We start from the raw sequence: 22,539 nt of genomic DNA, 5'->3' as shown, positions 1-22,539 counted from the left end.
CTCAAAACCTTGCATCGGTTCCACTTTTCATTCCAGCGAAGGCCTACAGTCCTAGCAATGGTCTTCAAGGCCCCAACGTGATTGCTCCCTAGAAAGCTGTTGGTTCACTGCTTCATGTCCAGTAAATCTTTGTTCAAATTCCTCCTCTGGAATGAGCCCTACTCTGATCACCCACATCATGCTCCAGCTTGCCTTTCTCCATACACTCCTCTTTACTTTCTCAATTTGTAATTTTTTCCTTCTAATAATTAACTGATTTACTACTCCTATTTCTTATGTTCTTTCTTCCTCTGGTAGACTGTAAGATCTAGGAGGGCAGTATCTGTCAGTTAACTGATACAGCTCAAGCACCTGGGCCATAGTAGGTGCTCAAATTTTTTTTGTGAATGAACAAATGAATAAAGTATATCTAACACTCTAAGCAATGCTTGCTGATATCAAGGATTATTCCATGGGCTCTAGCATCTCCAAAAAAAAATCAAAGATAATGAAAAAGTATACCTAAAGGACATGACATAATAGGAGAGCATAAAATAAAATTCAATATCAGCATTTGCTATTAGTAATTCTTATTGCCCTTCATCACAGCACAGTAACTAATTGTTCCTAGGTACACACTGGGCTGTGCTAAAGAAACATTAAGAATTGTACCTTGATTTTTTTTTTTTTTTTACCTCTTAAAAATAACACAAGTGCAAACACCAGTTCTACCTTCATAGGAAACTGCATATTATGAAAAACACACACTTTCTTTGACCTTAATAATATCATCAGCAGTATTCCTAAGTGAAGGAGCTTTTAAGAAATGCATGTACCTGTAACAACCAAACGTGTTGTGCCATTTGCTTTCCCAAACTGGTTTTCCGCTATGCAGGTATAAGATCCAACATCAGCTTTAGTCACATTGGTTATTTTGAGTCCGCTGTCCTTTAAAAAAGAAATTCTAAAAGAAATATAAATTAGACAAATAAACATATAATAGTGGGTTTTTCCAAATAAATAGCAAGCTTTTTATAGGATAAGTGGCCTTAAGCTAGTATTTTTAAGGCATGATAAACTAGCCTTAGCTTTCTTGGAAACAAAGAAAACTAAAAGTAAACTCACACACACACAGCTGAGTGAGAAAAGATACTCCAACAATTCAAACATGATATTTTTAAGCAGCATTACTTAACAGCATTACTTAACATTGCACCTAATTTTGGGATTGCCTTATCAAATCAAAGAAGTGTGAAATGTTTTCCAAAAACATATGGTGTGGTATATTACTCATGGGTTGGCTTTATCAGTTTGGAGAAAATTAAAAGTTGACATGACAAAATTTCCCTTAAATTTTAAATAGTATATGAGAAATAAGAAATTTGCTTGCATTTCATTATGAATTAGGACAGTTACACCTGACCCAAACAAAACCCAAATTTTGCAAAAGAACTTTTGCATGGTCACCTGAGATTTATTGCAAAGAACCCAGGGAACCAAAATGAACATAACTTGAGAATTTCTGAGCATATACATAAAGTCCTTAAAGCTTTAGTATTAAAAAAAAAACCACTGCCATCGAGTCGATTCCGGCTCATAACGACCCTATAGTATAACTAATTAATTAAGGAAGAAAAAAGAAAAGACTGGCAATCTGCTTTCATAAAGATTAAGGCAAAGGAAACCCTATGGAGCTTAGTTCTACTCTGTATCACATGAGGTTGTCATAAGTCATAATTGACTACAACAGATTTGGTTTGTTTTTTGTTTTTTATATAATGAGTCCATTAACAGTTGTCAGGCATATTGTGAGCAAGACAGAAGTCCCTACCTTCATGGGAATGATATTCTGGTGGGTGGCATATACAACAAGCAACTAAATAAATAAATATGATAATTTCAGGTTGTTCAGAGGTACTCTGAAGGAGATAGGGGAATATAATAGAGTACTACTTTAGCCATTGTTACCATACTAGGGGCTTCAGAGAATCTTCTTAAGAGAGGTGACATCTGAACTTAGAAGAAGAATGAGAAGGGGCTAACCTATCAGTCCATTTCCTCTATCTTTACAACCCAACTTGTCAACCCATAACTATATGAATTCCTAAAATCACCATTCTTCATGCAATGCACTTGCCACTTAGAATGCCTGTTATCATCTACGATTCATATCATTGATACGTGAGAGTCATATCTATTCAAATGATGATAAACTTCTTAAAAGGTTCATAACCCCAGCGTCAGCATGATCTTTTATACGTGAACTATGGTCAATAAACACCTCAAACGTTTGGGCTGTTCACCAGAATAGACAGGAAAGATTCAGATGGCATTAGCCTGGAGTGGAAGGTCTCAATTCAATCTCTAAATATTATCAGGTTTGTTGCAAGATTTTCAGGTGTGTGACAAGTATTTGGTTACTTGTATCAACAATGTACATGATATGTGTGTACCCATACCCATTGCTGTCGAGTCAATTACGACTCATAGTGACCCTATAGGACAGAGTAAACTGCCCCATAGAGTTTCCAAGGAGTGATGGATTTGAACTGCTGACCTTTTGGCTAGCAGCCATAGCACTTAACTACTACGTCACCGGGGTTTCCTGATATGTGTATCGCCTTAAATCTCCTGTTTCTCACCTTGTATTCTGGTTATAAGATCCTGAGTGAGAAGGTTATAGTGGATTCAAGCTAGCACACTGGAATCTGTTCGTGATGCTGGGTTGAGCCATCCATGAATGTCTGTTGTTTGTATAATCTGTTGTATGCGTGCGTCAAGTTGTATTTAAAACAAAAGGATATGAGAACAACGGCCTTAAAAGCCAATTAAAAAACACATAGTATCATACTTCAATTTGAGGAACTAGGCAGAAGGATTAAAAGCTGCAAGAACTTCCTCCCCAGATAGCTATAAAAAGGGAGCTATATCTGATTTCCATTAGGAAAACCTGACTTTTTTGGTTATGAAATGAAAGCTGATCACTTTTCTCTAAGAGTTGATCAAAGGACTTTAAGGAAAAATTCTTTATATCTTAACTTGTCAGAGAACAAAGATTATCTTACACAGTATGTAATAATAACTGAAAAAATGAAGCCCTGTAGGCTTCATAAGTAAAAATGAATGCAAACTTTGGATACAAAGACTGGAAGATTTGAGAAACATGCAGAGTAAACTCTAATAAATGTAAATCAGATCATATAATCCCTCTTCTTTACCTGCAAAATTCTAACTTAGACCCCCTTTCTCTGACATCCTGTATCCTAAGTCTGACTCCTATCCTACAATCAGGCACTGGACCCTCTCTAATCTCATATGGCTTCATAAATTTATCCTGCACTTGCTTTTCTCCAGTCACAAAAGGTTTCTTTGGGTTTTTATTCTTCCTCTTGCCTCGAGGGCCTCTACAAAAGCCATTCCTTATGTCTGGTTAAATTGTCCACATTCTTCAGATTTCTGTCACTTCCCTAAACCCCATGGGCTGAACTAGGTCTTCCTGTATTTGATCAAAACTCCTTCTCGGCTTTCTTTATAGCACTTGGCAACTTGCAAATTATACATTTGCATGCTTATCTAATTAATGCTTTCCCCTTCTAGTAGACTGTAAAATCTCTGCAGACAGGGCTGGCGCCTAGATTGTTGTTTTTTGTACCATTGAGTTAGTTCTGACTCAGAGCAACCCCATATGACAGAATAGAACTGTCTCAAAGGGATTTCTAGGCTATGATCTTTATGGGAGCAGATCACCACATGTTTCTCCTGCTGGGTGAGTTCAAACCAACAACCTTATTCACCAGTAAATTCCTGAAGCCTTGAACAGTACCTGAGACAAAACAGATGTTACATAAATAAATTAAATACTTATTGCATGAATACATGAATGTATGCCTTTGGAGAGTCATGGTAGAACGGTGGGTATTCATTAAGACAAGTTGAAGGGCACTGAGGATTTTATGAATAAGACAGAAACAGATTCAGAAAGTGTGTAGTGTATTCATGCATATATGTAGGAGCTCTGGTGGTACAATGGTTATGCACTTGGCTGCTAACTGAAAGGTTGGTGTTCAAACCCATCTGTGGCTCTGCAGGAGAAAAGACCTGGCAATCCGCTCCCTATAGGGTCACTATGAGTCAGAATCTACTCGACAGCACATGACAACAACAAACATATGTATTTGTGTGTGTATTTTATATATATATATGAACATATATATGGAAATATGAGGTCGTAGAAGGCCAGATGAAGTTATAAATGACTCTTGTAGGATAAGAAAATTGGGAATATACCAAAATGTACTTGCACTATGGGGGAAGAAGTCAGTAGAGAGACTGAAGACAGAGAGAGGGAGGACAGAAGGGATGATGGGAGGGAAGAAGAGGGTGAGAGGGGAAACTGAGAGAAATCCTCAGAGAAGGACAGAGTATAATCAAGAGCGATGCTTTCCAACTCGTTTTGATTGCTAATTCTATCAGTAAAGGTTTTTGACCATGACCCCCCAAAAGAACAGTCCTTGACCTATAGCACTACTCAATAAAGTGTACATATCATTATTATTTAAAGAAAAAAAAAAACTGCATATTGCTGGAGATTTTAATACATAAAGAAAAAAAGCTGGGAGATGATATCAGAACATCTTGAAGACATTTAAATGGTGGGGCAAACTCATCCTTTCCGAACTACTGGGTGGAGACAGAATTGGAAGCTCCCAAAAGCTGGGAAATCTATCAGTTTCTGAGATTAGCAAGCACCAAAACAACCAAAAGTGCCTCTTTGTTGAGTGAACAAATATTAAGCTCAAATTTAGAGGTTCTGATTTGGGTACCATAAAACGGAGACAGGTACTTTCGGATATTTTCTTACACTGTAATTTTAGTATAACAGCTAACCTTTCTCTACACATACAGAACTATTTGAAATATTGGGAGAACTCGAAATCCTTTAGTGTGTTAGCATTAGGAACTTTAAACAAGCAAACCTGTCTTCATGACCATGTCAAGCTGAGGAACAGCTTCAAAGGCAAGGCCTAACACCTTAGGAATCATGCAAAGACTCCAAAACAAATATATTGACTCTCAAAAAATGCAGATTCTGTAGGCATCATAAAATTTTGAGTTAATTGGATATTTTCTTCTTAAATTGGTTCTTCCAGTAAATTCTAAGAGGCCCACAGGGTATTGTGCACAAGATAAAAATAAACAGTATTCAATAAATGGATGGAGTAATTGTTTCTCAACAGAAAACCTTCAATAACCGATGCCTGCCTACAGAGATCCAAAGTGAAAATTTCATACCACTTCACTATAAATGAAATTGCTTTCTAAGCTTCCTGGGAACAGGTTTTTCTGTAAATAGGTAGAGCTGAAAATGTAGATAACAATGAGTGACTCTAGTCTTCCCTTTTGTAGTAAAAGAGGTTAATTATTTCACTTAACTTTGTGCAGTCCACGGTTAGTTTGGGATAAGTACACTTAATTGCTCTAAGCTGCTCTAATGATCCATGTTGTAATTCAGTGATGGCATTGAATTTATGATTCTCATGAAATCCTGTTTGCTCAGAAAGTATACTGTTGTGTAGGCAACATTGACATTTACTTTATGATGACATTTAAGCTTCCGTATTAACATGAAACAAAAAAAAAAAACCAAACCCATTGCTGTCAAGTCAATTCCGACTCATAGCGACCCTACAGGACAGACTAGAACTGCTCCAGAGGGTCTTCAAGGAGCTCCTAGTGGATTGGAACTCCCAACCTTTTGGTTAGCAGCTGTAGCTCTTAACCACTATGCCACCACGGTTTCCCATAATAACACAGTTTGTTCTGAAACGGGAAAAGTGTGGAGGATTATACACACAAGGCAGGAATTCTAAAAGTACTGTTTTCCCCTGTGTATGTTCTGAATATTACAGTAATTTATTCAGCTCAAATTTTAACAAACAAGCTGCAGTTCTACATTGTCTCAGGATGTGCATCTCAGTGGAGATGCGATCACATGAGATCCTAACGATTAAACTGCTGTACAGAAAATAACAAGGCTATTTTGGATGGCACTGTCTGAATACATGGATAAAGAGACGGATGCTTACAATTAGCTGGCAGAGAAAAGTACTCACAAGGCATATGTTATCAGATAAATAATGACAGTTAAAAAAGCAAATATATATTGACGAAAATGCATGAGAAAATACATGCCAGAGAAAAGGAGAAGAGGGTGTACGTTTTCATCTACAACTCCTCTCACCTGCTTGGCTAAATAACTTTTCCCCTTGAGTTCAAAGATAATCTGCAAACAGTATCTAGGAAATGATATTAGAATTTTTATTCTTTTAGCTGTACCACTTGGGGCTTGCTTTCTGTAAAATTCAACAGTGTTAGGTTAGTGATTTACTGGTTAGAAAATCTCCAAGGAAAAGATGGGCAGGGTGGGGAGGAACCAGCAGTTAATTATCTTATCTTTGAGTAAGCACACGGCTAATAATACCTGGCTTTGTTATTTTGTTGGACACATTACATGCAGCAGACACTTCATATGAAGAGAACCAACAATAAAGAACCATTTCCTTCGCTTTTACAAAATCTTCCCAAATGTATATCTATCATGGCAAATACATTTGGAGCTGCATTCATTTTTAGGACAATGACTCAGTAGCATTTCCTTCTAAATTGGACTCAGACCTATAGGAGGGAAGACTTCAGAAACAGAATTCCGTTTGAATGATTATATAAAATTGGCCATGTAAGTAATTCATGGGGCCCAGGAAATAATTCATTTGATACATTTGCATCTTTACACAATAGAGTGTCTGCAAAAGTTAGAAATAACTAGACGTTTGAGGTAGTGAACAAATAACAAGAAAAATAAACAATTACCAGATGGCTCATGTGTTAAAAGGAAACCTCAAAGGAAATAACTACTAAGTTGAAGACTGATATAATTTTTCCCTGCCCAAGTGATAGATTTAGGAGTCACATCAATGAAAATCAGAATCTCAGCTTTACTTTTATATTACAGATAAAGGTGATGCAAAACTGCTTGCTTGAGCAACACTGGTTTTCTAATACTTCATCCCAGTGTTAGGCAGCTTTAACCTCCTGGGCACAGGAGGACAATCACAGGCCTTCCACAAAAGGCAAGCTCCTTTATGGCATGGTTATGAGGACAGCAAGATGTGCACTCTCTACAGGCAGGCAGCAAAGATGTCACTTTGAAGACTAAGGTGTGCCTGACCCAGGCCATAGTATTTTAAACCATCTCATAGGCATGTGAAAGCTGGACAATGAATAATGAAGATCGAAGAAGAATTGATGCCTTTAAACTACGGTGTCGGTGAAGAATATTGGATATACCATGGAATGCTGAAAGAAGTGAACAATTTTGTATTGGAAGAAGTACAGCCAGAATGCTCCTTGGAACCAAAGATGGCAAGACGTCGTCTCACATACTTTGGACATATTACCAGGAGGGACCAGTCCTTGTAGAAGAACATCATGCTTGGTAAAGTAGAAGGTCAGCAAAAAAAGAGGAAGACCCTCAATGAGATGGACTGACATAGTGGCTGCAACAATGGGCTCAAACATAGCAATGATTGTGAGGAGGGCACAGGACTGGGCAGTGTTTTCTCCTGTTGTACACAGAGTTGCTATGGGTTGAAACCAACTTGATGGCCTCTAACAAAAAAAACAAGCAGGCAGGGGAGTCCCTAGGTCATGCAAAGGTTAAATGCTCAACTATTAACCTACGATTCAAACCCACCCAGAGGCATCTCAGAAGAAAGGCCTGGTGATCTGCTTCCAAAAGGTCACAGGCATGAAAACCCTATGGAGCACAGCTCTACTCTGACACAGATAGGATAGCCATGAGTTAGAGTTGACTTGACAGGAACTGGTTTGGTGAAAGAGTCGGGGGGAGCAGGGGCTGAGCTACAATGTTAAGGTCTCCATCCTAACTCACAAGTCAGATACTTCTTCTGGGGAGGGGGAGAAGTAAGGCCAAAGTGTTACTCCAATGGGTGTCCTTCTACTTAGGCAACAGAAGCCCTAGAACAGATGCCACGTCAAACATAATGCTAAAATGCTTACATTGCATAAGAGGAATTTCATCAACTCAAGGGATATGTGAGATATTTATGTTTATCAAATGGAACCACTATGTATGTGGAGGGTGCTTAATATTGTTTGGGTGCCGAGAATTGACTCCCTTTTCTTTAGTAACCATCACTCTGATTGTCCCGTGGGGAATTCTCTTCTCTCTATCATATGTAGTCTTGGTGAGACTATCAATCCTAGTCAAGGGGCAGAAATGTAACACAAGTCAATGGTTCTCAGACTCTAACATGTACTAGTCACCTCAAGAGCTCATTAAAATCCCCACTGCTGTACCCACCACAAAATTAGGTCTTGAATGGGACCCAAGGACTTGCATTTCTAACAAGTTCCCAGGTCATGCTGGTGCTACTAATATAGAGAGCACACTTTGAGAAACTTTAAGCTTTGTCCTCCCCAGACTTTGACAAAAATAACGGTGAGTTCATTCATTGTGGCGCTCACCCTGACAAGGTGGTACAGTCTCTACTGCCAGGATTCCCAGGGACATCCAGTTCCAGGTTCACCTAGTAATTCTGTGAAAGTTCTTTAAACTGTTTCTCAACTGTAGTTCCCAAATCACTAAATGATACAAGCTACCAAAAGTTGCTGTCTTGTACATAGTATTTTTAAAATAAATATTTTGTTGTCTCAACAAACAGAATTCAGAAACAATCTTCTATCTATAAATGACATGTTTTATGACAAACCAAGAGTAATCCTAACAAAACCTGCCCTATTGTCAAATTCTTGCAAGAAGAGATGGTTTTGGGTCCAGTCTTCCAATTCCAAAGGTCAATGGGTGGCACAAACGATTTGTGCTACACTATCGTTATTTGCCGTTGAGTTGGGTCAGACTCATAGCGACTTTTTGTATCATAGTACGAAACATTGCCTGGTCCTCTGCCAATGAGTGGCCCCTCTTGACAACATGTCCAAAGTAAATAAGACAAAGTCTCCCCATCCTTGCTTTTATGGAGCATTCTGGCTATACTTCCTTCAAGACGGATTTGTTCATTCTTCTGGCAGCCCACGGTATATTCAGTATTCTTTGCCAACACTACAATTCGGACACACTTCACTGCTAACGTAAATGGCTGGCAGTTCAAACTCACCAGTGGCGTCATGGAAGAAAGGCCTGGTGATATGAATCTGTAAAGATCACAGCCAAGAAAACCCTATGGAGCAATTCTGTTCTGTAACATATGGGGTTGCCATGAGTTGGAACTGACTTGATGGCAATAGGTTTGGGTTTTGGTTTTTGATATTCTAATTCCAAGGTCATCATCTTTTATAGACACCCGTTAATATTTAAGGGGCTCATTTACAACTTTATGCAATATTTCTAACTTCTCTGAGGCTCAAAGTTCTTGGAGCATTTGAAAAATGTGACAAACCTTCCTGCAGAACAAACAGAATAACAACAGTTTTAATCCAGTTTGGAATGGATCGTCTCCAGTTCTATGCATCTCAGATTAGGAACTCCTGCTTGCAGTTCAATCCATCCAATAACAGAGGATTGTGTTTTGAAACCTGCTTGTCTTATATGGCAGCACTGGTGGCCCAGCGGTTTAAGAGAGCTTGCCTGTTAATCAAAAGGTCAGCAGTTCAAATCCACCAGCCGCTCCTTGGAAACGCTACGGGGCAGTCGGAATCAACCTATGGCAACAGGTTTGGTTTTATCTTGGATGTTTTGGTTTTTGGTTTTATCTTAGATGCATCCGTGTCGGCCTTTCTGGAAGTGTTTTATTGAGAGTTTCTTACATGAGGATGGTGTACACTTGGAGACTACTTAAAAAATCATCTTGCCTAACATGAGAGCAATAATACTAAAGCTCGAGAACTTGGGCTCTTGGATCACACATGTGCCCCCACACTGGAGAAGGTCACAAATGGTCTTCTGGGAAAAATCTCAGCCCTGATAACCTGTACTTTCTTGTCCCTCCTCCACACAGAGATGAGGTCAACACCTATTCCAACATAGGTTCTGATGGGCAGCCATACCTTTAATAAGATAAAATAAAATTTAATGCTAGTTCAATGGACTCTTTAAGCCTTTTACTCTTCATTTCCAAAGCAGCATCTTCTCTGTACCACAGATTCTGGACACCGAGCCTTCAAATAATTTCTATTCCAAATTTATTAAAAAACTTACATGAGAGAAATAATATTCTCAGCTAAAGGGAATGTAGCCCATCTGAATCCTGAGTTTAATACTCAGAGTTAAATGGATTGATCAGATATTGTGGAAAGTCAGAAAAAAGTAAACTTTTAAAACTAATTGTATTTTATTTTAAGGATGTTGGGTGTCAGTATTATATTACCCAGTGTACTCTCTCTGTGAACACTCATTGGATTTGGACATGGATATACCCATATCTTGGTGTAGGAAGAGTTGCATATTTCCTTACCAAATGGTTTTATTTCATCAACTTACAGATTGTGTACCTAGTGCTTTTCTCCATCCACTAGTTAGCACAAAGCTCTGAGCCAAACTTGTGGATCTCAGTTAAGGGAATGTATCTCTGGTGTATGCTTTGTAAACTAACCTCAGTCATTCATTCTACAAGTATTTATTGAACATCAGCTATGGACCTTGCTCTGTGATAAGCAGTGAGGACTCATTGGTCCTGAAGTACCTTACATTCTAGGCAATTAGAACCCTAGCATTCTTTTTTCTCCTCAATGTTCACTTTGTGGATACTTTGACAAACTGTCTCAAGTAATTTTTCAATGAGATATGATATATATAAATGAAACAATCCAGAAAACATAAAGTTATAAAAACCAGACTAACAAATGGCCAACAAGCACATGAAATGATGCTTAATGTTATTAGTCCTTAGAGAGATGCAAATAACAACTATTATCAGATACCACCTCACTCCTATTAGAATGGCAATGGTTAAAAAAATGGAAAACAATATTTGCTGGAGAGGTTGTGGAAAAACCAGAATCTTCATCCACTGCTGGTGGGAATGTAAAATAGTACAGCCACTGTGGGAAACAGCTGGACAGTTTCTCAAAAAGTTGAACATAGAGCTACCATATGACCCAGCAATCTCAATCCTAGATATACTCCCAGATAAGTGAAGGCTATAAGGCAAACAGAAACCTGTACATCAATGTTCATTGCAGCACTTTCCGCAGTAGCCAAAGGTGCAAACAACTGAAATATCCTCCAACAGATGAATGGATGAACAAAATACAGTATACACACACAACGGAATACTTCTTAGCCATTAAGAGAAATGAGGTCCTAATGCATGCTACAACATGGATGCACCTTGAAAACATCATGCTGAGTGAAGCAAACCAAAACCAAATCCGTTGCCTTCAAGTCCATTCTGACTCTTAGTGACCCTGTAGGACAGAGAAGTGCCCCACTGGGTTTCCAAGGAGTAGCTGGTGGATTTGAACTGCTGACCTTTTGGTTAGCAGCCAAAGGCTACACCATTGCGCCACCAGGGCCCTGAGTGAAGTCAATCAATTCGCAAAAGCACAAATACTGTAGGATCTCAGATATATGAAATAAGCACATATATAGAAACCAAAGATTACTAATGGTTACCAGGGGTGGAAGGGAGGGGAAAGGGAGAGTTTTTGTTTAGGGTGCAATGAGTTTACGTTAATGGTGCTGGAATGACTTGAAAAAACTGAATAACGAGAATGGTGGCACAACTTGAAGAATGTAATCAATGCCACTGAATTGTGCATGTAGAAATTGTTGAGATGGTATGTGTCTTGTTATGCATATTTTCACCACAATTTTTTAAAAAAGGCAAAAATAATAAAAAAATAAATATAGTGAGGTGTAAGCTTCTTAACTATCTACGCTGGAAAAACACTAGATTTATAACAAGCTTTAAAATACTATGGTTCTACCAATTCAGTAAATTAATACTAGAAAAAATTAAATGTCTAATAAAATCTTCAAGTTAAAGGTCCCCTTTTCTTTAGCACTGGAATGTAAATGTTATAAATATCTCTCCTTTTTCCTGAAGATGGTTGACTTTTATATATTCTACCTGAGTGATAAATGTTTTCAGGATTACAGACGTGCAAAGGATCAGACACTCTGAACCTCCCAAGGAAACTGTTCTAGCAATGGAATATGTACTAAGGCAGGACTATAAAATACCACAAGTAAGATGTGGAAGCATAAAACAGATCAAAGTACAAATCAAACTTTTTTTGAGTTTGTTGGGCAGTGAAAAATTTAATTCCGTTTACAAACTCATTAGAACTTATACAACAAATCGTAAATTATGGGTAACTCCTTTCCACGCATCAGGATATGGGAGACAGCAAACATCACTACCCATCTGCATGTTTATTCCTCTTGAATGGAAATTCAATGGCAATGGAACCTCAGCTAACCATCCATTCAACCATCCATCCGTCCAATCACCCCTGTTTCAGTGAAAAAAGTACTAAAATGTAGCACTCTCCATATATTTAATAGGAAGCCTCAAGAAGAAATCTAGAAAAAAAAAATCAATTTTATACATTTCTAAGAAACAGTCGTGATAAATCAGAAAATTGTAGGTACTTTTAAGACATGGGAAGCTGTTCAAAATGGAATGAAATTCACTCGAACAAATATTTGTTGAGTACTTTACAATGTAGTGTTTTGGGAAATGTAAATATGAATAAGAACTAGCTCCTATTTAGAGGTCTACAATTTAATGAGAAAGGAAGAGATACATAGTTCATGCATAATCATAAAATGTAATCCTTATGTATGAAAATTTACACCTGAGGTACAAATTCTTCCAGCCATACCTCCAAAACACACAGTATTCTCTTCTCCATTTCTACCACAGTTACCCTACTCCAAGTGGTGGTTCAGTGGTAGAATTCTCGCCTTCCATGTGGGGAGACTCAGGTTCGATTCCTGGCCAACGCACTTCATGCACAGCCACGACCCATCTCTCAGTGGGGGCTTGAGGGTTTCTATGTTGCCAAACAGGTTTCATCACAGCTTTCAGACTCAGAACAGGAAGACAGGCCTGGCAATCTTCTAAAAATCAGCCAGTAAAAACCCCGTGGATCACAACAGTCCCCAACTGATCATGGGGATGGGGCTGGGCTGGGCAGCATTCCGTTCAATTGTGCGTGGGATCACCGTGAGTACAAAGTTGACTAGATGGCAGCTAACAACAACTCTTGCCCTGACAGCTATAATTTGCCTCCTAATCTGATTCGCTTCCTTTCCCCTTGCTCTTTTCAGTCTACTTTCAGCAATGGAGTTATCTTTTAACCATATCACATCTCACCCCTGTTTTAAAACCATCAACGGCTTTTCATTTAACTTAAAATCTAACGTTCTTATCATAGCCTTCAAGGACTCATATTCTGGGTTTCCACCCATCCCTCTAGCCTCACCTTTTATTACCCTTCTGTACAACACTTGACACTCCAATCACACTAGCCTTCCTCTAATTTATCAAATAAGCCAATCTCAGTGCAGCCTCAGGGTCTTTGTTCTTGTTGGTGTCTCCATTTGAAAGTCTGTTCTCCCAGTTACTGGCATGAACAATTGCTTCTTACCAGTTAGATCTCTGCTTTAATGCTATCTTAATAAAGAGGCCTTCCCTGAAATGCCTTATGCAATTATTCTGTTTTACTTCCTTCTTGCTTAATGGCTAAAGAAATTATTTTGTAACTATGTGTATTCTGTCACTCCTTTATGCAAGCTCCAAGACTGGGGACCATGTCTATCGGGTTCACAGCACAATGCACAGCACACAGTAGCTGTGCCCAAGCACATCTCCTAAAGATGGCCACAATACTCTTTCTCATCCCACGTCCTCTTCTAGAAGCTTGCCACTCTTCCATTAAAAGGTAGGATCTAATTCCCATCCCCTTGAATTTGGGGCAAGTGATGTTTTGTGGCTTCTAAGTTTAGGCAATTCAACTTCCATCCTGCTAGCTTGCGTACTGTCACTCTTGAGAAGCCTCTAGCTACCACGTCAGCAATACGGCTACCCTGAGGCCACCAGGCTCAAATTAGAGACCATATGGATAGTCTTTAAGACTACTTGGAGAAAGATGGAGAGGTGCCTAGTCAGCTCCCAGCTATATCAGGTCCAGCCCCCATCTGCCTGCAACCACATGAGAAATTCTGAGCAAAACCATCCAGTTGAGCCTTTCTTAAATTTCTGACCCACATAACCCCTGCATGATTAAAAATAATGGTTGTGTTAAACCATTAAGTTTCAGGATGGTTTTTTATGCAGCAATAGTTAATGGGAACAGAAGGTGCTAAAAAATACTTGATGAATAAATAAATGCTGAAATGAACAAATGTTTATGGAGGAGACACTGAAGATGCCAAGATGATAAGGTAAGAGTCCTAGAGGAATCTAGTGAGCTGGTCTCTGTGCAAACAGTTATAATACACTGTGTTAGTACTACAATTGGACATTGAAAAAAAAAAAAACACTACAAGGGGAAAACAGAAGACAGAGCAATCAATCCTGTAGAATGGGCTAGGTGAAGGCTTCCTACAGGGTCACAATAAAGCTGGGCCTCGAGTGATAAGTACAGGTTTTCCACCTTCAGGAAAAAATAAAAGACATTCCAGGTAGAAGAAGTTGTCAAAGATTAAATGCAGAATGCAACAAGAATTCTGCTTTTTCTTCTCTTTTAAAAATGATTTAAAAGGCAATGATATGGACTCTTGTACTTTTGTATGTGTGTGTTTTAGGTGAAAGTTTACAGCACAAATTTGTTTCTCATTCAAAAATTTATAGACAAATCCCTTTGTGACATTGGATGCAATCCCCACAATGTGTCAGCACTCTCTCCCTTTCCCTTTTCACCCTAGGTTCCTCATGTCCGTTGGTCCAGTTTTCCTGTCCCCTCCTGCCTTCTCGTCTTTGCTTTTGGGCAGCAGTTGCCCATTAGCTCTCCTATACTTGACTGGACTAAGAAGCAGGTTCCTCACGTGTGTTATTGTTTATTTTATAGGTCTGTCTAATCTTTGGCTGAAAGGTGGACTTTGGGAGTGGTTTCAGTTCTGTGTTAGTGGGGTGTCCAGGGGCCATAGTTTCGGAGGTCCTTCCAGTCTCTGTCAAACCAGTAAGTCTGGTCCTTTTTAGCAAATTTGAATTTTGTTCTATATTTTTCTCCCACCCTGTACGGAATCTTTTATCGTGATCCCTGTCAGAGCAGTGGTGGTGGTAGCTGGGCACATTTAGTTCTTCTCAGTTCAGAGTTATGGAGGCTGTGGTTCATGCTGTCCTTTTTCCTTGTGTGATATTCTCCTTGGGTCTTTGGTTTTCTTCAGTCTCCTTTGCTCCAAATGTGATGGGGCCAATAAATGTATTTTAGATGGCTGCTTGAAAGCTTTTAAAACCCCAGATATTACTCACCGAAGTAGAATGTAGAACATTTTCTTTATGAACTATGTTATGCCAATTGACCTGGATGTCCTCTGAGACCGTGGTCCCCAGCCCTCAGCCCCAGTAACTAGGTGCCTCGAGGTGTTTGGAGGTGTCTAGGAAGCTTCTAGGGCTTTGCCTGTGCTGACTTTCCCTATATTGTATGGTGCCTTTCCTTTCACCAAAATTAACACTTGTCTACTATCTAGTTAGTAATTTCTCCTCCCCATCCCTTCCTTGTAACCAGAAAAGTTTTTTTTTTTTTCTGTATATAAACCTTTTCTTGAGTTTCTATAATAGTGGTCTTATGCAATATTTGTCCTTTTGTGATTGTCTTATTTCACTCAGAATATTGCCCTCCAGATTCATCCACATTGTGAGATGTTTTGAGGATTCATCATTGTTATTTATTGTTGCATACTACTCCAATGTGCGTATGCACTAAATCAAACCAAATCCAGTGCCATCGAGTTGATTCCGACTCATAGCGACCCTATAGGACAGAGTAGAACTGCCCCATAGAGTTTCCAAGGAGCTCCTGGTGGGTTCAAACTACTGCCCTTTTGGTTAGCAGTTGTAGCACTTAACCACTATGGCCACCAGCATTTCATTTATCAATTCATCTGTTGATGGGCACTTATTTTCAGTGCTATTAGAGCTTGTTTGATGCATTTTGGAGCCCTGTCATTGGGTGACAGAAACCCTGGTGGCCCAGTGGTTAAGAGTTCTGCTGCTAACCAAAAGGTTGGCAGTTTGAATCCACCAGGCACTCCTTGGGAACCCTTTGGGGGCAGTTCTACTCTGTCCTATAGGGTTACTATGAGTCAGAATCGATTCAGTGGTAATGGGTTTGGTTTTTTGGTTTGGTCGTTGAGTGAGTAGATGTTACTAAGGTTTTGTCTTCTTGGTAGATTGTCCCTTTAATCTTTAATGTCCTTCCTTGTCTTTTATGGTTGATTTTGCTTTAAAGTCTATTTTACTGAGATTATTATTGCCACTCCTGCACTTTTTTGGTTACTGTTTGCTTGATATATTTTTCTCTGTAATTTGACTTTTAATATGTTTATGTCTTTGTGTCTAAGGTGTGTTTCTCGTAGACAGCATATTGATGGGTCATGGTTTTTTTTTTCCATTCTGTTACTGTCTCTTTACAGGTACATTTAAGCCATTTACATGCAGTGTGATTATTGATAGGTATGAGTTTATTGCTGTCATAATGTCGTACTCTTTTTTTGTGGTACTGTTTTCTTTGTTCCTCTTTTCTATGTTGAGTTCCTTTAGTTTGTGTATTTTCTTTTTTTCACTTTTATAGATTTTGTGTTTACTGAAACTTTATATTTTTCTTCTTTTTATTCTGATGATTAGTCTTATTAGCTTTCTTTGTGGTTACCTTGAAATTTACCCTCATCTTTCTAAGTTTGAGCCAGTCTTTTTACTTGGTATGACCTTGACTTTCTCTCCATTTGAAAGTTCTGTATCTACACTATTTATTCCCCCTTCTATTGTTTTGGTGTTGTCGTTATTTACTAATTGACATCTTTGTTTCCCTGTTTTAAGTCTTTTTATTCTGTTTTATTATTGAGAGGTCTTTACCTAGGTCGGTATCTGGCTGATGCTATCCTATGCCCTAAAAAAATCTGGTTATTGCCTGATGTTGTTGGTTCTCTAACCAAAGACTCCTTCTAGTATTTCTTGTAATTTTGGTTTATTTTTACAAATTCCTTAATTTCTGTTTATCTGGAAATGTCCTAATTTCATCATTGTATCTGAGAGAAACTTTTGCAGAATATACTATTCTTTGTTGGCACATTTTTTTCTTTCAAGGTTTTACATATGCCATCCCATTGCCTTCTTGCCCGCACAGTTTCTGCCAAGTAATCAGAGCTTAGTCTTATCATTTCCCTTTTATAAGTGACTTTTTGTTTTTTTAGGGGAAACCTTGTCCTTACTCTGTATCTCAGGGAAGATTAGTTTCTTTATCAAACTCTTGCTAAGAGTGTGTGCCAAGCCAATGTCAGCTACTTTGACTAACCCTGAACGTTAAGGATTCCTGGCCCTGTTTTACAAATAAAGAAACCAAGGCTCAGAGGTTAAATAACTTGTCTAACAGCAAATCAGTGGTAAAGAGCCAAGTTTGATCCAGGTCTTTCTCACTACAATGCTTTGCTCTTTCCACAAGTTAAATGAAGAACAAATAAAACTTACATCTAACTTCATTTGACACAGTTAATCATATGCACGGTGATTAGTACATTGCATGCCACTTAGGCATAAATAAAAATAATTTTTTTTTTTTAAATAATGATACAAATATATACATTAGCTTAATCTGTCTGGTGGTTAACAGGGAAGATTTATAGTTATGGGTTGGGGATGCGGGGGTGGAATATGGCAGAGAGGAAGTGATCATGATGCCTTCCCAAGAGTACTATCCCAAACCAACAGTGTTGGATTACAGTAACTCTCCTCTTGGTTGTCTTCACCCTTCTCTTAAACCCTCAGCTCAATCTCCTCAAAGGTTATGGAAGTTATGGGGAAAATGTACCCTTTTGCCTTCTTTCCAGCTGGAAACAGAAGAAAATGGAGGTAAGGCTTAGGGAACCCAGATAGGAAAGGAAGCTGTTCTCTATTTTCTTAGTCACTTGCATATTTATAATACCCAAGTAAAGTACCTCGTGTGTCCTTTGAGAAAAAAAATAATCTTCCTCCAATATTTACCTCCTCTATCTAGGAAAGAACTCAGGTCAGGTTTTCTTATTTTCATGATCCTGTGTAAACTTTGCCATTGATACAACAGAAATAAATAGGCAGTTTCACTTCTTGTCTATGCAATCCTTTTTGTTTAGATGGCATTTTCCCTTACTCTTTTGCTTTGCTTGCCCTTACAGTTCCTTCAAGATTCAGCTTCAATGTTCCTTCGAGATGCCTGTATTTTTGGAGATGCTCTCCCCCTTCCCAGGGCTAAGACCACATCCCTTCTCTGTGCTTCTTACTGGCTTGTAAACACCTCTACTATAGCCAAGACAATGACCGATTTCCCTGGACCTATCCCAGTTTATACGTGTTTTCTTGGAGGTAATTATTAATACAACAAACTAACAAAACAGTTACCATCAAGTTGATTCTGACTCATAGCGACCACACGTGTATCAGAATAGAACTCTGCTCCATAGGGTTGTCAATGGCTAATCTTTCAGAATTAAACTGCCAGGCCTTTCTTCCAAGGCACCTCTGGGTGGACTTGGACCTCCAACCTTTTGATTAGCACTTGAGCTTTTGCACTGATCAGGGACTCCAATTATTAATAGTACCCTCTTCCCCTTTCATACTGTCCCAGTTTATAGAATAAATTGCATGGTTATCTTGCTGCTTCTTATTCATCTATGAAATCTCAACACTGGGTACAGTCCCTAGTGCTGTATAAAGATATGACAAATTAATGGACAACATGGAGCACTACCCCCACAGGTGAGATCAGGGACACCAATCTCTAAACCAAGGTCCAGTTCTTGCAAGTGGCAGCATCACAAATATTCAATAAAATTCTCCCTCGTGCTTGAAATTAGAGATTAACTTGGACTCAAGGGTAAAAGAGTAAAGGACAGTTGAGATCTCAGCTGTATACCTGAAGGAAGATTAACTGGAATTCACTGAGTTTTCACACCTATCTGAGGGCTGTGAGGGAACAGCTGTTTAGATGGGTAGATGGTGGATGAAGGGGGAGGATAACAGGTTCAGGCCCTTTGCGGAAGGGGAGGAGTCAGGGAAGGGAACAGCATTTTTTTAACCCAATGAAGAAAAATAAAGACTTCATTGTGCTAAGAGAAAGGGAAAGTAAGGAGCGAGAGTGATTGGGGAAAAGATGGAGATGGAAATTATTTGGAGCTTGAGCCAAGTGCAAGTACCACCTAACAGCTTTCTTGGATAGTAACAGAGTTTCTAGACACATCTTTACTAAAGCATGGCTGTGGCCACTAGGAGTGATACTAACAGATGTGCTAAGTCATTCTTGCTCTGACAGAGTTATCCTGGTTACTGGCAAAAGTTTGGATTCTGTGTCCAAGTACTGTCATTGAATTGTTTAGTGCTTCACAACAGGTAAAAGTGACCTGCTGGGAGTATTGCTTGAGCTTTTACACTCCAATATTGAGCTTCTAATGAAATGAAATTAGGAGAAGATAAATGCAAAATCTCATTTTCCTTCAATTTTTAAAAACAATAAAGGTATAATTTTCATATAGTATAACAAAAACCCAGTGCCATCGAGTCAATTCCGACTCATAGCGACCCTATAGGACAGAGTAGAACTGCCCCATAAAGTTTCCAAGGAGCGCCTGGTAGATTCAAACTGCTGATCCTTTGGTTAGGAGCCGTAGCACTTAACCACTACGCCACCAGGGTTTCCTCATATAGAATAATTCACCATTTTTAGTGTATAGTTCTGAGTTCCAACAAATGAATACAGTCAAGTAACCAGATAGAGAACTTCTCCCCTCAAAAAGTTCCCCCAACAATGGCTTCAGGGGACATCTAAGTCAATTGGCAAAATAAATTCTATTAAAAAAAAAAATGCTACATCCCACTTCGAAGGGTGGCGTCTGGGGTCTTAAATGCTAACAAGTGGCCATCTAAGATGCATCAATTGGTCTCAACCCACCTGGATCAAAGGAAAATGAAGAACACAAAGGTCACATGATAACTATGAGCCCAAGAGACAGAAAGGGCCACATGAACCAGAGACTTACATCATCCTGAGACCAGAAGAACTAGATGGTGCCTGGCCACAACCCATGACTGCCCTGACAGGGAGCACAACAGAGAACCCCTGAGGGGGCAGGAGAACAGTAGGATGCAGACCCCAAATGCTCATAAAAAGACCAGACTTAATGGTCTGACTGAGACTGGAAGAATCCCGGCGGTCATGGTCCCCAAACCTTCTGTCGTCCCAGGATAGGAACCATTCCCGAAGACAACTCATCAGACATGGGATGGTCTGGACAATGGGTTGGAGAGAGATGCTGATGAGGAGTGAGCTACTTGTATCAGGTGGACACTTGAGACTGTGTTGGCATCTCCTGTCTGGAGGGGAGATGGGAGGGTAGAGAGGGTTAGAAACTGGCAAAATGGTGATGAAAGGAGAGACTGGAAGGAGGGAGTGGGCTGACTCATTAGGGGGAGAGTAAATGGGAGTATGTAGTAAGGTGCATATAAGTTTATATGTGAGAGACTGACTTGATTTGTAAACTTTCACTTAAAGCACAATAAAAATTATTTAAAAAAAAAAAAGGTCCCTCAAGACCCTGGATAGTCAACTTCTCTACCTACTTCTGACCCCTGGCAATTGATGATCTGTTTTCTGTCCCTAGAGCTGTGCCTTTTTCATGAATGTCATATAAATGGCATCATACACCATGTATTGCTCATTGCATTTTAAACTAGCTTCTAACTATATGCAAAAATACATTAAGAATTGGTAAATACATTGTCTGGACTCTGGCTATTATCCGGAAAAAATATCATTTCTTTAAAAAGCATTACAAATTTTATAGTATTAAATGCTGCACAGAACACTTGAAATAATTTTAACGTGTTTAATCAGAAGTAATGGCCCATTCTTGAACTCTCTTCTGAACTGAGGCTATTGCAATAAACTACTACTATAAGCAATCGAATTCAAGTAAAATCCCCCATTTTTAAAAATAATTGGCTAATGCATTTTAAGTACTACTAAGTGATTGAGATAAGCTAAACATTCTTTAAAATATGCCAACTAGCTATATCTTCTCTCACACCATGTCTTTTCATATTTTCCAGAGTCTTTTTCAACTTTACTTGGCTTAAAGGAGACAAAAGATCCAATTTTAATTCAAGTCGTTTTTGAAAACAATTGCCTTTAAGTGAATGAATAGAACAGCACTAAAACATTGACATCTGGTGAAATACTACTGGATGATGCTCGAAAAGGTGGGATATTTCTTTTTATTCAGAAAACTGCTTCATGCAGGGGAAAAATAATAACCAACACAATAATACAAAAAAAAAAACTACTCAATTCTGGATGTTAGTGATACAGAAGTCGAGACTATTTGACCAACAGCTGACTTAAGTTGAACTTTACTTAATAAATCAAGCACTTATAAATTTTTATTGTTAGTTATTTAAGTAAGACTTTAAAAAGAGGCATCTTTTACTCATAACTTAAGTGCTCATCAGTTTCAGAGGTAAGATGTAGACCTTCTACTGTTTTAAAAATATATATCCTTCTAGACAATCGATATATGGAGAAAAGATTGAAGTTGCCAAGGATTTCATTTTACTTGGGTCCCTAATCAACACCCATGGAAGCAGCAATCAAGAAATCAAATGACTCATTGCAGTGGGTAAATAGGCTGAAAAAGATCTCTTTAAACTGTCGAAAAGCAAAGATGTCACCTTGTGGCTGACCCAAGCCATGGTGTTTTTATTGCCTCATATGCATGGGAAAGCTGGATAATGAATAAGGACGACCAAAGAATTGACGCCTTTGAATTGTGGTGATGGCGAAGAATACTCAATATACCATGGACTGCCAAAAGAATGAACAAATCTGTCTTGTAAGAAGTACAACCAGAACGCACCTTAGAAGCAAGGATGGTGAGACTGCATCTTACATACTTTGGACATGTTGTCCGGAGAGATCAGTCCCTAGAGAAGGACATCATGCTTGGTAAAGTACACGGTCAGTGGAAAAGAGGAAGACTCTCAATGAGGTGTATTGACACAGTGACTGCAACAATTGGCTCAAGCATAACAACAAGTGTAAGGATGGCACAGGACTGGGCAGTGTTTCCTTCTGTTGTGCATAGGGTCACGATGAGTTGGAACCAACTCAATGGCATCTAACAACAACAGACAACTGTATTCATTGCCAGAGTTTTAGCTATCAGGTACATGCTGATGACATCTAAATTTCTGTCTGCAGCCTAGGGCTTTCTCTTTAGTTCCAGGTTCACAGTCAACTTCTATATAAAGAAATGTTTTCTCTTTTGAGAATCCAATAGTATTTCACCAGGTGTCAATGTGTTAAAAAAAAAAAAAACCACTGCTGTCT

General features: G+C 38.8%; 1 protein-coding gene across 5 annotated transcripts in view; it reads right to left on the bottom strand.

Moving 5' to 3' along the window:
- The window catches only part of CNTN3 (contactin 3), a 299,041-nt gene that overhangs the window by 81,366 nt on the left and 195,136 nt on the right, over nucleotides 1-22,539 (bottom strand). For all 5 annotated transcript variants that reach the window (XM_010590045.3, XM_023548010.2, XM_023548009.2 and 2 more), the window contains one exon: nucleotides 816-943. In XM_010590045.3, coding sequence (XP_010588347.3) covers nucleotides 816-943 — 128 coding nt within the window. The remainder of the gene's footprint in view (nucleotides 1-815; nucleotides 944-22,539) is intronic.

This window comes from Loxodonta africana, chromosome 22 (assembly GCF_030014295.1).
Source record: "Loxodonta africana isolate mLoxAfr1 chromosome 22, mLoxAfr1.hap2, whole genome shotgun sequence".
NCBI lineage: Eukaryota > Metazoa > Chordata > Mammalia > Proboscidea > Elephantidae > Loxodonta > Loxodonta africana.
Note: the sequence above shows the minus strand (reverse complement) of the source record. Positions and strands in the feature narration are given on the sequence as shown.